The sequence below is a fragment of the Euwallacea fornicatus genome, chromosome 5 (assembly GCF_040115645.1).
Source record: "Euwallacea fornicatus isolate EFF26 chromosome 5, ASM4011564v1, whole genome shotgun sequence".
NCBI lineage: Eukaryota > Metazoa > Arthropoda > Insecta > Coleoptera > Curculionidae > Euwallacea > Euwallacea fornicatus.
In genome coordinates this window covers 3,878,661-3,896,596 of record NC_089545.1, presented here as the reverse complement: position 1 = coordinate 3,896,596, position 17,936 = coordinate 3,878,661, and the positions used below count along the sequence as shown (strand labels likewise).

At 33.5% G+C, this 17,936-nt stretch overlaps 2 protein-coding genes across 7 annotated transcripts in view; one reads left to right on the top strand and one right to left on the bottom strand.

Moving 5' to 3' along the window:
• Nucleotides 1-109: 109 nt before the first annotated feature.
• On the bottom strand, nucleotides 110-10,487 carry LOC136339222 (uncharacterized). 5 transcript variants are annotated; one of them, XR_010732098.1, is made up of 6 exons: nucleotides 6,301-6,922; nucleotides 5,874-6,071; nucleotides 5,402-5,475; nucleotides 4,290-4,448; nucleotides 2,758-4,232; nucleotides 110-2,723 (listed from the first exon to the last, which is right to left on the bottom strand). XR_010732098.1 is itself a non-coding variant. In XM_066282290.1 (6 exons), exons 1-5 carry the CDS (start codon nucleotides 6,329-6,331, stop codon nucleotides 4,050-4,052), a joined length of 645 nt encoding a protein of 214 aa, XP_066138387.1. In that variant the 5' UTR covers nucleotides 6,332-6,923; the 3' UTR covers nucleotides 110-3,909; nucleotides 4,027-4,049. The 5 variants fall into 5 exon arrangements, 4 of the variants coding, with proteins under 4 accessions (XP_066138387.1, XP_066138386.1, XP_066138388.1 ...); XM_066282290.1 differs by having other exon boundaries at nucleotides 110-3,909; nucleotides 4,027-4,232; nucleotides 6,301-6,923; XM_066282289.1 differs by having other exon boundaries at nucleotides 110-3,909; nucleotides 4,023-4,232.
• Nucleotides 7,757-17,936, top strand: part of LOC136339217 (monocarboxylate transporter 14) — a 28,374-nt gene continuing 18,194 nt past the window's right edge. Inside the window, exon 1 of one of the 2 annotated variants that reach the window (XM_066282276.1) lies at nucleotides 7,757-7,954. In XM_066282276.1, coding sequence (XP_066138373.1) covers nucleotides 7,874-7,954 — 81 coding nt within the window. In that variant the 5' untranslated portion in view covers nucleotides 7,757-7,873. Of the gene's footprint in view, nucleotides 7,955-10,597; nucleotides 10,885-17,936 lie in introns of those variants that run through there. The other variant, XM_066282277.1, reaches the window with a different exon arrangement.

Genomic DNA, 17,936 nt, shown 5'->3' with positions numbered 1-17,936 from the left:
CGCATGAGATAGATATAACACATGCAACAGGGCCAAGATCAGTATTAAAGTGCGGCATGAATCATTAGAAAGAGTCACGGGAATTCATATAAATAAAGCAAAATACACGTTGTATTAGATTAATTTTATATTTATAATTTAAGTAAATATTTATAAACTAATTTTAAAAAATCTCATAAAGGAACGGATAAGTACTTAACTTATAAATTAACAGACAAACAAAGAGAAAGGACTTGAATCTCAATTTGTTGATACAAATTTTCTTAGTCTGACTACAGATTCTTATGAAACATGAAACCAAATTTACATTGGGTTAAGCACACAAAAAGGATATTAAATTCGTTTATCTTAATTAACTTAAACGTGAATTCAGGAGTTGTTAAAAATTAAACAATAGCATAACAAATGTTATGTGAATTAACTGTTAACGTCACATCTACAACAAAAAAAATGACAAAAACTTGCTTGAAGTGACTTAGGTGTTTAACGGCATAAAGAATTAACAAACAATAGGAACCATCAATTAAAAATATAGGAACAACTAAATTATTAATTCGTTTTTGCTCCAGTGTGATAGTAAAGCAAGCACGAAAAGAACGATTGTCCCATTTCATCTGGCGCTTAATTTAATTAACATGTAACTAGAAACGTGGCTCTTGTGAGCTAATATTACTAATAAAAAATAAAGTATTTTTTTCCTCAACACTTGATTATTGGAGAAAATTGGGAATAATTGTATGATTACTATACTTGCCAGACAAAAGTTACGACGAACGCGGGCGTCCGAAAGCTGCAAAATAATGCCGCCAAATGTTACGTTTATATATTTACAAAATTTCATAATGGCACGGAGACAGTGAAATAATGGCGAATTCAGTCATTCAAAAAGTGCGCACTCGTAACATCAATAGTCATCAAATACTATCTACGTCAGCCTAATTTGAACGAACAATAAATTTTGAGATTTATAATTTCAATTGTCCTTGAATTGTTGAAATATTTAATAATATGCATAATAAAGATCGTTTAAATCCAGTCTCAATAATCTGAAACGATTCATAGTTTCTTTATAAGAAAGAAAATTACAATATGCTTGATAATAAGACATCAATTTAGTACATGTCGTGCTTGAGTGCGTTAAAATGTTAATTATTAGTTAAACTGATTTGAAGCTTGTCTCCAGTACCACCGCTTAGTTTTAGTTTGTTTGTCCAATAAGAACTTTGCTGCGATATTAATCTAAAGTATGTAGTGCCACGTTGAGTGCGTACACACACCATACCACGTCAATCCGAATTCGTTATGTAACGTATCGCACTCTGCCTGTTATTATCATTTCTTCATATAATTAACAAAGATCGAAACCATTCTAAACGCCAACTGACATAGCAGCAAAAACATAAGATGATTGACAATGTCGAATTGTTATTATGGCAGAAAATTTTAATAGATACTTAGTGTCCAATGAAATTCGTAGCGATTCGTCACACGTCTCTTATTTTTTATTCGATTTAACTCTAAATATCTCTATCTAAACATAGTCAACTAGATACATAACATAGGATTGGTATGGCTAAGTCTTTTTTTTATTAGTAATCTTTGGAATTTCACATTTAGAAGTCTACATACTCAATTTGCAACATACATAATATTTCAATAAAGAATATAAATATTGATCTACAAATTTCTAAATACTTTAAACTTCACACACCGATGATTGCTAGGTAGTTAAATTTTCATAATAATCGATTTTATTAAATTAACAACCTTTTTAAACGTTAAATTGGAAAAAAATTTCATGATTGGACCCCAAACATACATAAATTCATTTCTAACCCTTAATGCTAGAAATATATAGAATGATTTAATAAATTGCAACATTTATTCTTAAATTACCGTAGAAAAATGTACTAGATGGTACTGTTATAAATTGAAAATATCATAGTACATTTAGGAATGTAAGTCAGGAATACTAAATTAACAAACTATAATCTAAAGAAACGCTAACCCATGACTAGAAATCACTTCCTTAGCTTATCACCCATATTTGAGGTGATCCTTCAATTCCATAATTTAATTAATTTACCGTTGGACCAATAGTTGAGTTACAGTTTAAATGTTGGCGAAATGGTCTCAAGAGGTCTAAATAAAAATATAATGTTTTGACAATTTGAGTTATAACATGTAATTTATCAAATTTATTATTGCATTCATCTTCATTCCGGATTGTGTTTAAATAATATGTCTTCTCGAAATTATACTAACTTATTTTTAAATATTAACAAATGGGAAAATATCACTTTCCGTATTTGTGGTGTACATACAATGTGTACACAGGACGCGAAGCCGAGCGTAGTGGAACGTTAAACTTTTATTGAAAACTTTATTTAACCCGTTGACAAAGTAATGGATTCGCAAAAAGAATTTTCAGAATATTTCCATTGGGCCACTTCAGCGCCAAATATACAAATTATTTTTAAGTAAAAATTAAATAACAAAAGTTTGAAATCATATGAGAACCTCAAAAATTAAGATAAGTTAAATGAATGACTTTTTATGCAATTAATATTTCATAACTCCACTTCAGCTTTTAAAATTAAAATTTTAGATTTAATATATCTCATCGTGGAATTCTTTGCCTATTGAATCAATAACCAACAGTTTATGGCAACATTAAATTTTAACATTTGTTCCTTTTAGTTGCAAATTGTTTAAGAAACACCCTCTGTAATACAGATGTAAATGCGACGGGCTGACAGGTGTTTTTTGAGGCATAAATGCTTTAAAGGTTATTATACACAAATATTAAATAGAGGTCACAGTATATTATAATCATTTTAATTTCAGGTCCAGCAATATTAAAAGTAATTGGCGCTTCTAGGTTTGAAGAAATCAAGAATACATGAGTATTTAGACATGCCGAAAATGATGTTTCTAATGTTGTTTTAGTTCCAGTTTTTAGAGGCGAGATTAATAATTGGTAATTTTAGCTATCTACCTATCACTTCTAAGATTCCCATATAAATCTCGAAATTAATTAGAATCGAATACCGATTTTAATATTTTAAATATTTCAAAAATAGTCATTTTAAACAAAGGCAATAACTCCGTGAATAAAAAGTCAACGCCTAAATTAGCCACCGGATACATTTTACCTATAAACAACTCTAACAACTTAACTTATATACTTTCCAAATACCTATTCATAAAGTATATCCTCAAATAACACTAAATAAATGTAAACCCTGTTTCAAATCCGGAAAAATAATCATTTCAGTACATCGTTATATTAAGGTTAAGCAATGGCATGCAATTCACAGCATCTACAACACTTTAAGGCGATAAAAGCTGCCGACAAATTGACGAATACAGTAAGAAACTAACACGTAATCATTGCATAGGCAATTGGAACGGAGCGAGAGTAGTTTTATACCTATATAAGGAATGAACACCAAAAAATTCGTAATTATTTACAGCCCATTTTCGGAGATCAGTATAGTGTGGTTAATATAATTGAATAATATGGGTTAAAACTCTTCAACTTATACCAAATTCGTTGATCAGCAGCGTTATCAGTCATTCTACGTATATCTAAAGCACTCTTCTAAAGTTTTAACTGAACAGTGATCATAAGAAAACAAAATTTTTCAGACTATGCCATGGAAAAATCTAGAAACTTAACTCCAAAATTGAAAGAAACATACCTTTATGCTTGACGATCAACCAATTTGGGACACATATTCATAGTAAAATATTCATGTATATTAATATAACTCTACAGTTAATCTTGATTTAAATTTTTTGAGCTGCATGAGTTTCGGCGCTTGCTATGTCTCATTGAATTCAGTTGTTCTTTCAGCCAAAACTGCCTCAAATTCTGTCGTTCTCTACTATGTCCCAAGGTCACAACTTTAAAAATTGTATATGTTGATCACTTTTTTGAATTTTTTTTTTAATCTTCAAAATTGCATTAAATTCCTCTTAATAATAATTGAAATTGGCGACCCTACTTCTGGACTTACTTACGAAATCAATATAATGTTGATAACTCAGTCATCCCCCATTAAGCGAATACTATCTTCAGCCGAAGTTCTAAGAGAACTCGTGGTCAGTAACGAGAATCTGTCGTGATAATAATGAGCTTTCAAGGATTTTAGCGAAGTATCGTTACTGTCATTCCAACTGGAATGCTTTGGCTTGATTTCGGTTGACTTGGATTTCTCTTTGGCTTGCTAATGTAGGATGCTTGACATTAAATTAAAGACAGAGATTTTTTTGTTGAGACTTACGTTAACTTCTACTTGAAGCATTTCATCTTTTGAACATGGAAAGTCAAAGAATCTGAAATTTGGCGACCTAGGCCAGCAGGTTGGCGGGGGGCTTCGAATCATGTGCTCATGTACTTCAGGTAAAGACAACGGGTCTATGTCCAAGTCCAAGGGCAATTCCTTGGAAATAAACGGTTTATAGTTCCTTGCCATTGCGTTGTATTGGTTTAGCAAACACGCTATTTGACATCAACCTCAAATAGAATTTTACATATCCTGAGGGAACAAACAATTTTTTTTTACAATATTTCAAGATTTCATAACGGGGCCAAAAATAAATATGCTTGCATGGTGGTCACAGCGCGTAGTCAGAAAATTGACTGCCTAAATCAGAATATGTAGGGTGATTCAAAACTATGGAATCAAACTTTTATGGATTATTAACTGTAACAATATAAAATATTTTAGTATAAGCACCCATGTTCAGAAATATCTCCTTAAGATGTTACTGCCTTATGATGCTTTAGGACAGTTATGTGCAAATATGTTTTCATCAAGTTTCAATGCGTTTCATTTAAATGTTATTAAAAATATCGTCCTTGAACTGTATTATAACTGTTTAAATGACGTACATGGTTTCTGCGAACTTGGTTAAGTTTCATAATTATTTTGAACGACTTCATATGCCGCACTAATTGAAGTCAAGTTCTGCTCTGTCCCACAGGGGTTTCGTAAACCAGAAACTTTACGTGTTTCCACAGAAATAAATTTAAAGGTTTTAGATCGCGTGATCTAGGGGGAGCAGAACTGACAATCAAGAATTTCTGTTATCATCCTTGGCTAAGGTAACCATTTACCAAAAATTACTTAACAAGTTCATGTATATTATACCATTATTTGTTTTCCTCAATACAAATTAAATAAATACTTAATGGAAGATGAAATCTATGGGATATTTCCTATAATAAATAACTTCATTAAAAAATTTCCCATAAAGTCTGCTAAACATTCGTTTGCAAGTATTAAAATTGGAATTATTCTATTATTTATAATGAAAAAACCTACATGTAATGTTTTTGGAATTATCATCCAAATTAACCTGTTTAAATAATCAAACAAGTCACAGTCCTTACCTTTGACATTAAAGTGGCGTTATCAGATTCTTCATCAAGACTTGATTCCAATAGACTCTCCCTGCTTGCTATTACTTTCTGAAATTAATAATTTTTTATCTGGATTTGACACAAAAAAAATGCTTTTTAAAATTACATTTAAAATTCAAAGAAAACATACAATTTTTACTGAAAACAATTAGATTAAAATAGGAAAGTTAACTGTTTGATTCACTAGAATTACATAAAGGTGCAACCTGATAAGAGAAGAGTTTTGAGTACAAATTTATTTTCTTTTTAGTTTGAAAAGATTTACATATGATTAACTAAAAAAATATACAGTGTGCTTAATAAATGTAATCTGAATGGGAAACTAATTCACAAACTAGAAAATCTAATCTATCTCATCTATTCTTTAAGAAGTGGCTGGTTTTTAAATTCAGTACTATTCTTAACGTCTCTTTTATTGTCTAAGTACATATGTCTTCAGTACTTGCCTGTACAAATGGATTATCCTGCCTAGAGGCTCTTAAATTTTCCATATCTTCATCAATATTCCGAAGTCGGCCTGGAGTGAGTGTTAGTGTTGAAGCTGCTGGAGATGTAGGGCAGCTCACTGGCAAGCTTAAATAGTAGTCAATCTCGGAGACACTGAGGGCTGACCGAGCTCTACCAATATCTAAGCTCCGTTCTAAGCAAAATGAAAAAATTAAATTAATATGACAAAGATATTTGTAACTATAAATTTACTCAAGATAAATCTATCCTATATTAACTCTGGTATTGTCTTTAAATTTAAATATATATTACAACTGACACTTTGAGGTTCTTCAGGGAAGTAATCAGAGTTAGTATTTGGAAGACATATGTAGGTAGTTGGAGTAAATAGCATTTGGTAATAAATATATTTCAGTACATACCCTTGCCCTTCTTACGTTTGCCTTTGTCCATTTTTAAATAACAAAAGAATTTTAATTCATGTTGTAATTATTCATGTCTAGGTTCACATATTTCTTATGTTTTTGTTCACACTGATTTATTATTTCTTTAACAATTGTTTTCTGTTTCTGACGTTAATTATGGTATCTATGAGATTTAATTATGATATTTAATATTCACACATGAATTTGTTGGTTTAATCAAAATTTTTTAATTAATATTCTATAATTATATATTTTTGTTTATTTTTTCTTTTTTTGGGCGGTCTGCAGTTTGTCAATTTTGAAAGTCTTTTGACATGACAAAAAACTATTTCGAAAGCTCAAGCCATAACCTAAAAATGGCAACAGCGCATTCTATATGCTCACTTTCAAAATGTATTGTTAGTTTTTCAAATTGTCGGGAAATAATAATTATTCTACTTTTATCAAGCGTATCAAATATTAAAATCAATTATGAATGTATTTTCCATATTTATTACATATTACAAGTGGTTGCAAAATTCTAACGTGTATCAACCTGAACCAACCTGACCTGGAATTAGGGCCAATGAATTTCGTTTCGAAATTATGTTGTCATCAACACCTTATCATTTTGAAACCAATTTGGATTATTTCCAAAATTCTTATAAAATTTCTGACAACTATAACAAGAACTGCATGTGAAAGAAAGACGCTCAAAGAGATTTGTCACTGAAACGTTAACCGTTAACCAAAGAATTTTTGTTCGCCTCACTAAAGGGTGAAGTATCAGATTTGGTTTCAATTGAGAATGTACAGAATATCTTAAATTCGATAGTGTTACAGAGTATCTCAGTTATTACTGAAGTTGGAGTTATTTGCAATATTGTGATTTTTATGATAAAAACATTTTCGCATTTTTTGTTTCGTTGCGACAGGTTTTTTCTAAAAAAAATATTTGTATTTTTTTGAATTTTTTTAATGGAATCCTCTATCAGAGTTTTTAGTTTCTCGAAGTTTTCTTGAAAGATGAACGAAATACGGGAGGATTCAAAAATACAGAATTTTTTAAAAATAGAAACCCTGCCTCTACCAAACTAAAATGGCGACAGTTTTTCTGTCACTGTCAACTTTTGTATTCTTCACCACACCCTGTACTATTCTATCGTTCTAAAAACCTTTACTAGTTTATGAAGCATTATTCCCAAAAAATTGTATAAGAAAAATATGTATTGCATTGAATTAAGAAATTATATTCCGATCTTCATAGCGGTAATGTTTTAGGGGACATCCTTCGCGTCGACCCTCGAGAAATGATTCGCAAAAACAACCCTTTGGGCACGGCGTGAAATTCGCCCCCAGGCTCCGAACAATGACAGTGCCGCCACTTCTTCACCCGGCGCGACGCGACGCCGCAGTTGACGTCACGGTCTGTAACCATGGCAACCTAACGGCGCGGCCGAAAGCACGCCGTCTCCTATTCGGGTGCCCGACCCTCCAGCTGGAACGATCGGCCTGAGTGGTGTTGTGTGAGTGACCCCATGTCGTACGAAAAGGGGCTGCTTTGAGCTTTTGCTGATGCGCCCCCGTCGCTATGGGCCAGGCTGAGAGTAGAGACGAGGGCACCGAAGATGATCCCGAAAAATGCAATTCACGGCGAGATTCGGACAATTTGGTAAGTGACTTAGAGCTTCCAGTATTATCTAATATGAAAGGACAATGGCCTTTTAACCGCTCGAGAAGGTGTATTTAAAATTTTTCCTTATTAAAAAAAAATTCTAAGAATTGTGTTCCTAAGTTCGATTCCAGTCCCATTTCTTCTTCAATTAGCATACTGATCAGTAGCTTTAATATAAGCTAATCATATTAATGCAGTTGTTATATGATCTGGTTTGAAGCGTTTAATAGGGCAAATACCTCATGCCCTCGTCAAAGTCCCGGAACACAACGAATCACTTTTCTTCATCTCTTCTTCAGTTTTCATTTCTGTCGTGCATGTCAATATTGATAATAACGGACATAATTTTTGAATAGAGATAAAAGATTAGCGAATATCTGAAGTGTAAATGATGTTAAAATACCCTCTAATTTTATCCACAATTTTTCTAATGGTTCTCCAACCACAGTTATAAAAAATTTAACTTAAGGGTTCAGTTCTGAATGTCTTGTTAAGTTTATCCACCTTAGAAATTGAAAGCTACGTGTGACTGCCTTAGATCATTTCTACTCTGTACAAATTAAGCTGTCGGTGTGTTCGTAATTTGGTCTTTAAGGATGTAACATGGAAAGTTTTATATCTTTAGTCGGATGAGTTTTCATTAAATATACAGGATAATAAGAAATCTATAAATAATGCGTGGGTAGTTCTATTGCATACCCTGCGTGTCCCTATAAAAATATGCTGACCATCAGATGCCAATTTCAATGAACGGTGAATTTGGAATTCGTCTTACCATTTACGCGTATTCATCATAAATGCAAATCATGAAGCATTTGCGAAAATTCAATATTACGGTTTGGATGCAGAACTTGTTCATAAGTAGAACCAGCACGAAAATGTTAAAGAGTACTGGAGGCAGAGAAAATACCATAACTTCGAGTTGGCAGTTCCAGTAGTTTATGGAGATCTTTGGAATTCGAGAGACAGGAATTACTTATTTGCATCCACAGTCGGGAAGGACGGTGAAGAGCTATAATCGCACCGAGAAACACTGTCTGCCAAAGACGGTCGTAGACCAAAATCATGGTAACCAATACATACGCTGGGTTTTGATGGCGTATCCAGATTCCGTCTACGAAGCTACTGTTTATATCATAGGAAGGTCAAGGCAAGATATGATTTGTTAGTTACCACTTCCGATTTTTAGGAAGACAAGTTTGTGTGGTTATAAAGTTCGCGGACGAAGGTGGGATAACGTCCAAACTGAGTTAAAATGGTGAGAGCCTTTACACGGGTTTGAAGAAAAATAATTACGTGGTTTAAAGATCCAGCTGACCCTTAAAGAGGAACGTCCTTCGTATGGATTGGTTAACAAGATAGTGTGTCTGTTTGGGATCAACAGCCTTGGGAGTGCAGTGTTATGACAAGCGGCTGGCGCACGCAAAATCAGAGGAGAAAAAGGGGTGTATTGTGGCGCTAGCTCGACGTGTGATTTATTGCTTATTTTTATACACTCTGGTTGAAGAATCTGGGACCTTAATGTTCGCATATTTCCAGGAAAGTTATGGAATCTTCTATGCGGATGGTGCCTTTAACTTGAGATAGCACTATATCTGAAAAATTAAGGATTTTTTGGGAAAAAGCTTCAAATAAAATTTACGTGCTTTTATATATATTTTTTGTTTGTTATTTCAACACGATTCACATTATCGGCCAGGTCTAATAGTATAACATCGTGATGTGACAATGCGTGCTAATGTGAATAAACAATGCAAAATCAATGTTCAAACGATTGACTTGACCGTAACCAGTCTTTGATCACACCGTGATCTGAACAAAATATGAATCAACTCTATCCGGTAGGTCGGTCGGTATATTGTTTATTCATATTGGGACGCATGGTCGAAACACTTCAAAATGAATATTACAACATTGAACTGACAGGGGTATTACGGTGGTATTCTTTTTTCGTTTTTCTTTCTACTGTATGTCCGTTATGAACTTTGCTGAATAGCACAGTTTTGATCGACCGGACCTGTCAGCAAATTGGGAGCACATTGTAGAAATTTTACCTGCCGATAAGTCCAGCATAGTCTCATGGCCGAAGCTTTACAGAGAACTTCACACAAAAGTTCGGTGTTCGGTTGTCGTGTACCGGAACGTGTGCATTGGGTGTGAGAGAGCGATGTTTTGCACATGCCCGTGGAAAAAAAGACAATTCTCTAGTATGCTTTTATATTATAGAATTCAGGTCAGAAAAACGATTTTGATCATTTTCGTTGAACCTCCGCCGAGCTTTGTGCGGTCTAGGTGTTATAATAGTATCTGGTGATTCGCACAAGTACACCTAAATTATTTTGCTTATGCAGCAATTTCCTCAAATTAATGAAATAATAGCCGCTGGAACGTGCCTTTATTACCCATTGATGGCTCCCTTTAATAACCGCTCCATCTCACATCAGCTTAAATAGGCACATTGCTTGTAATAAACCGCTCACCCAGACACGCGGCGCCAATTGAACATTCCGCAACCGACTGCCATTTCATGCTTCCAATCAGGCAAGATCGTTCCGATCCAATCTGACGTCACTCCTGCCTATATACTGAATTTATATATTTGACATGAAAAGTCGACTTAACTTTGATGGTCCGACGCAGCGTGGACTGCGCCAGTGCGGCAGCCAGTTGAAAATATCGGCGGTACCGTTCACCACGTGTGGTTTCGATATCGCTATGGAAAATGGGCGTGCTTCGCGAATTTCTCGTTGGAGACGCTGTTAACATGAATCGGTGTCAGTATTTTTTCTCTTAAATTTGCGAATTCTACAGTGGAAAAGAGTAGGGATTGTGGAGAAACTCTTAACGCATAATTTCCAACTATGTCCACAGGAAATTTGTCCGATATTAGACAGCCGAGATCCAGGAAGATCAGCCAGACCAGTAGGGTGCGTTATCAATGTTTGGCCACTATTAGTGATAGAGTATTTGATATCGCAATTTAGTTTATCGAACGTACTTGATTAATTGTTTTAAGTACCATCGTTGGGGGTAAAGTTCGTGAAGATAATGTTTTAAGTGGTGAAAAATCCAAGTCCAGGTAACTTTACTCGGAGAATAATTGCAAATTGAAGGCATTAAAATGTTATCCAATTGAAGCTGCCAGCGCTATGATCTATTGTCCACCCAGGGTTTTCAAACTTGTGGTCATTCGGTCAGCAAGATCATTTCTATGGAAACTACAAGATTGGAGCAAGTCAAATTCTTTACTTCCATGGAAATTATTTAATTAACAGACACCAGCAAATTGAAACATTTGGCTTAAAGTTAGGAGACCTGGGCACATATTATTAGCATTATAAGGAGGATAACTTCTATGAAAACCTAGGGTTGGGCGATAGGCCCCTGCTCACTCTTTGTTTAATCGTTTTTGTGGGAAATAACCTTCTAGTAAGGTTAACTGGACTATCGACTTTAAGTGCGTGACACCACTGTATTTTTTGTAGAAACTTTCAATAAAAACCTGGATATTTCCGGTCAGATTCTTAGTCGCTACAGACACTAGCGCAACGTTAAAATTAGCAGCATATTGCTAATTTTGGTCTTAAATGGGGATTCAAATTCTGCATTACTCATACAGTGTAATATCTGAAGGTTGTACTTTATTGTAATTTCTGATATTCCTAAACCTAAAATAAGCCAAGCGGCTGTAAACAAAGAAAGAGAGATACTGTTGACCTTTCAGCGCTGTCCCTGTGTATTTTTGGAAGTCGTCCCATTCAAGAACAGGGAATTTCTATCGAACGAAGTTCCAAGGTTTTAAAGATTTTACTCATTGGATTGCAATAAAAAACTGTAGTAGATACTATCACTGTCTTTAATTTAATATTCGGAGCAAGTACAGTCGGTGCAGAAAGTATTCGTACAACAGATAATATTTTATAAATAGATAAATTTCAATGATTTTAATGTTAATTTACTTTGCCAAATTGATCATACACATTGTTTCACATTATTATATTACGACATCAAGAAAAAAAAAAACATAAACAAGAGTATTTCTAAGAAAATTACACCAAGAACAAAAAATCGACCGGAATAGACTCGCATAAAGTATTCGTACATAGCATGTAGTTGCATCTTCACCGTGACTTAACACATACACATTTTAAATTTAGTAAAATTGAAAAAGTTGAATATTAAAGGTAATAAAATAATTTTTTTTACAATGGTACATAACATTTTGAAAGCTTCTTAGGATCATGGGACGTAAAAGTAATGAAACATCGGAAGAAGTGCGACAGTTGATTGTTAAAATTACATAATGAATGCAAATCTTTAGCGGAAATTGGTAGAATAGTAAATAGGCCAAGATCTACTATACAAACGATTATACACAAATATTGTGAGCGCAAAACTTCCAAGAATAAACCTCGTGTTGGACGTCCAAAAAAATTAACTGAACATCTAAGACGCATTATTGCGAGGAAAGTTAAAGAGAATCCTCGAATAAGTGCGGAAAAAATTGCTACAGAACTAAAGACATACAACAATACACTTGTTTCTGCTAGTACTGTGAGGAATTGTTTGAAAAAACAAGGCTATCAAGGCAGAGTTGCTCGTAAAAAATATTTTATTAATGAGATCAATAGTAAGAAGCGATTAGAATTCGCTAGAAGACATCTTACCACCCCACTATCTTACTGAAATCGAGTCATATTTACTGATGAAAGTAAATTTGAAGTTTTTGGCAACAAACGGCATTTTAAGGTATGAAGAAAAAAAGGAACTGCGTTTAATAAAGAAAATTTACAACCGACAGTGAAGTATGGTGGAGGATCTGTTTTGGTTTGGGGCTGTATGAACGCTTCAGGAGTAGGATCACTTCATTTTATTGATGGTATTATGAACCAAATGGTATATATTCACATTTTAAAAACCCACCTTCTACAAAGTGCAACAAAAATGGGAATTAAGGATAACTATATCTTTAGCCAAGACAATGATCCTAAGCACACTGTTATAAATACCAGGCTCTGGATCCTTTATAACACCCCAAAATATTTGAAAACTCCTCCTCAGTCGCCAGATATTAATTCCATCGAACATTTTTGGAGTTACTTGGAAAAAAAAATTAGAAACCACCCAATCCAATCAAGGGAGGGATTAAAAGTTGCACTTTTAGAAGAGTGGAACAAAATTCCGGAAAATTTTACAAGAAATTTAGTTAATTCTATGCCCAGAAGGTTAGAGGCAATTATAAAGTCAAGAGGTTATCCTACAAAATACTAAAACTGTTATTAGAGTCGTATTTGTTACTTTAAATTTTGTTTTTGACATGTGTACGAATACTTATTGCGTCTGAATTCGTGATTATTTTGTAGTTTCCTATATTTATTTAAATAATAAAATTATTAAACTTACTTTTTCTTTTAAAAATATTTGTGAATAATATAAATGAACCTCTATATGTTTCTTTTTGTCTTGTAAAGATGTCCTTTATAGCATAAAATCGATCGTTTTTATAATTTTGCGTTCTGTACGAATACTTTCTGCACCGACTGTAGGTACTATATTTTGTTTATTTAATGAATTGCTTGCACATTCTACATGTAAAATATGGTTTTAGAACTTACACGTCGTTAATTTTTTTGAATCGTTTTTGGTTTGCTTCTCGGTTCGACCTTTTAAAAACGCATTCAAATTTTAAAAACGACGACTCAAAATTATAGATATTCTTTCTCCCATCATCGGAGAGTGATTAAGGAGGCATCGATGGAACATCATGGACCAATTGAACATATTCTGGAATAACTCCGTTTTAGACCCAAATGTTTTAGGGAAGAAATATTAATTTATAATATTTACTTGTTCTTTGAACATTACATGTTCCTAGTAGGCACACACGAATTTCGTTTTCCAACAGTGTTTCATACTCATTTTGTCTGTTAATAGGTTTACAAAAATACAAATATTTAACTCTTATTGTAACAAGTTCATAAACTAGAATATACAACCAATAGAAGATGAACATGAACTTACTTGCTCTTGTCAAATTCATGATGAATGTTTAAAAAATGGTCAAATCTGAATTTTTCTGTTGTTAAGTAAAAAGGATTGTAAGGAATCTTGTTAATGGATTCTTGATGTTGGAGTTTTTGGATTTCCCGGATACAATATTGTTTTGCATAATTCGGTATTCGTTAACTCTATCAAAAATTAAACTCTATTTAATAGATGAATATGCACAGTCTTAATTATGCTCCGATATTAATGATGTCTTATTTGTTTCGGTTAAACTTCTAGTTAAATTTCGTGATAAAGATAATTATAGATGGAGAAAATAGTGAACGTTCGTAGGATTTTTTTCCCTAATATCAGAATGTTTCAAAAAAAGGATATTTAACGGTTTTTCCGAAATAAATTATGTGTTGGTTTTTCACAAAACGGGTATTGTATAAGATGGCCAACTATCAACATCTGTCTTCTATAACCAAATAAGACGATAATACTTGATAACAACTGAACACCAAAGACAGATCTAAAAAATGAGAATATTTCAAAATTTGTAATCAGGCTGAAGGCATATAATCAACTAAGCAAATCGTACATTAGCTTTGACTCGCATACAAGTTGTTGGTGAGGCACATCCATTAAGTCCAACAAGCTTTATTAGCACTGGAATTGACAAAATTAGTGTACCTATTAAGTGTTATTTGCATGATCGCACATTTGCTGAGCTGCTGAAGTCATAGATAAGCAGCAGATATGTATGCGTGTATAAAAGTTGGTATGTTGTATATTTAAATAATAATATCAAGCCTGTAATATTACGTAGGTGGCCATATGTACATATACGTATGTTGATTCCGAGATTTAGTATTTCTTCACAGTAGTTTGTATCAGTAGGTCATGTTAAGGTGAACCAGGGTTCTCGTATAAAACAGAGGGTGTTCCAAAAAAGATAACACAAATTACTCAGATGTCCTAGATTCACGGATTGAATCGCGAAATTTTCCATCGATTTGTCTATGGGGGAATTCGACATCTTCAAAACCAGCTGGAAACGGAATTTTATCATCAGTTAATGACCCACATCTTCTTTCTATAACTTTCGAAGGATTTGTCAAATTTAATCAGTATTTTCCCCAACCGATTGAAGAATTGGGTAGAAATTTCAAATAACTAAAAAATGCAAAATTTTCGAATATGGAAGCCCGAAATTTTCAGAACTTGGCAGGAAGCTCAGTTGTCTACCTGTCATTACTTACTTGTGATGTCTTAGTAATACACTGTATCAGGGCAAAGTATTACAACATGTCCAAAAATTTTGAGGTGGTCGGATAATTTACAGGACAACCACGACCAATAAGCAATTTTTAGGTAACAATTTACCACTACTAAGTAGTACTACTAAGGAGTTCGGTTGTCCCTTTTTTCAGTGTTTCTTTGTGTGCCAAAGTTTTGCAACAAAATTTTTTTGATGTAATTTCCATTTAATGAAACATTTTTTCCCGATAGTGTTTACTGAAAAGCGATACAAATATCTGTAGGAAAGTGTGTCCAAATTTGATATCCCACAATTTCATCAGAAATTTGCATGTTTCCATCTATCATATCCTATCATTATTCTCTATCATTATCGACGCTGTTATGGATAGTGGAATTGATCTGTTGGTTATTGAGTGATTGTTTATTTTGTGTTTGTTGAAATTAAATCAAATCTTTGGACTGCGTTTTCTCCAAACCTGATGTTTCACATTAATCGCTGTATCGTTGTTTTTGTTATGAATCACAAAGGAAATCTCAGTACATCAAAGCCTTTCTGTGCATATCTACACTTAGCTCACTTTGTTTTGGTATTCGCTTTGTTAATAAGAATCTAGAACAAAGCATGGCAGACAGTAAATATAACCATCCATACATAACAAACCTCGCACATCGACCTTTGAACTCTTTTTTTTGTAATGTTCAGTCCTTGTTTTGGTTTTGATTTTTTTTTTTTGGCTGTGACTCATTTCCTGGAGATCATCAGAAACGAAGTCCGCACAATAGTTAATTTGCATTTGTCAAGTGAATTAACTGCTCCACATGATATATTTACGTACTTATTCTACTATATATGCCCCAGTTTATTAAGCTAGGAGTGGTCGCTTTAATTCTAAAACCGACATTTCCATGTCCTCTATGTGTCGGTGACAGTCATCTGGACTGTTAGGAAATTTTATTGGAAATAATTAAATATTGAATAGAAGGATAATGGTGAATGTTGCAGCTGTAATTACGCAACGATTCGTATTTATTAACCTTTAACGTACTTTGTGGAAACGCAAACTCGCTTTATGGACATCCATATCGGTAACGACATAATGCAATAAAATTAAACTGAATAGACAATAACCTTGATTAAATAATCAGTGTTTTAAGTAACGTGTCAAGAGCGATACACAAGGAGACATCTTATGACAGTGCTTATTGAATGTTCTCTTCAAACTTTTTAATTAGTTTTTAATGTGGCACGTACATTAACGATTAAGAGCCCCAATCCTCTAGGTACGTTGGCCAGACCTTTCATTTGCCGGCCCTTAAGCCTAGTAATTACGAAATCGATGTTGTCCTATTGGTTTGAAAACCCGTACTCTCCTCCGATTTATATATTCCCTCTGAAATAACAAGCATCCAAAGCAAAAATCCAATTTATTTAGTGATTACATTAGTCGCAAATGTAATAAATTTTACCTACACAGAGCGTTGCAAACAAGTTGATGGATGTTTGTTCCACACCATCACATGTTCTAGCACATGCTTCTGAGAAATTCAAACTAGGTAAAAATACCTATAGATGTCATAACAATAAAGCAAAACTTGTTGGTGGTACACAGTTTCGCTAACAATTAATTTCAGTAAAAGCATGATAAATTGTTCCATATTTACCGCTTTGCATTTGTAATAAATTATAAATTAATTAGGAAACCGCTTATTGAAGGAGGTAAAAAGGGGTGGTTAATTTGATGCTATCAATAGCAATTGTTGGTAATGATAAATCAAGTTCCATATCTTGTTAGTTTTAATAACGATTACAGTCACATGAAGTTATCGTTTATGGTGTTTCGAGTATGTTACAAATGGCCCAAAAAATATAAGTGACAACAGAAAGTTCAACATTCGTCTTAACTTTTCGTCAATTTTTAGCAGTAGACTCGACCTGAGAACTCTAATTGGACGCTTCTCGATTTTTATAACATAACATGAACTCGTGTTTAATATATGATAAATTTTGCCTGTAGGCACGAAATCATTGTCATTTAATAAAAGTAGCATCCATCAGCAAAGACGACAACAATAAAGGAAAGCGAGAGATACGACAGAAAAATCTGCGAGTTACACCGGTCGAGACTCTTTGGTACATACTTCTGAATGTTTCTGACGATAGCGAATTGGCTGAAATTTGGATTCTAAACAGTCTTGTATAGGGTGTCCGAGATAAGATGGCTTATAATCGATATACAGGACAGATTTGCGAAAATATCTTAAATATTAAAGTGGTAGATCTTATATTGGCATTTACGTTTTATAAATGTGTATAGACAGTGTTCCAAGAAACATTACCGCACAAGTCAGTATAGCGAACCAGCGTTAAAGAAATAGGACGGTGGACCAAACATGCCACATAAAAAAACCTGTTTGTTTTCGTCTTACAAGATGTTTCAGTTTTTTCTTCTGTAACTTGGGAATAGATCTCAGTTTTTAACTTACCCACTCAGATTGCCCCTGTGGGGGTGTTGACTGAAAAGATGTCGAAAGCAGTTCTCTCTAAATTTATATTTTTATAACTTTTTTCTTTCTCTGTATTATAGTCAGTTTAACATCTTGTATAAACTCTCATTAAATTTCTCGCTAAAGGTTTTGTGTTTATGCGCTAATGAGCCTTAAAATTTACATTGTTCTTCTTTATTTCATATACCTTTTTAGAGCCTGTCTAAGACTGTATTCACACGTC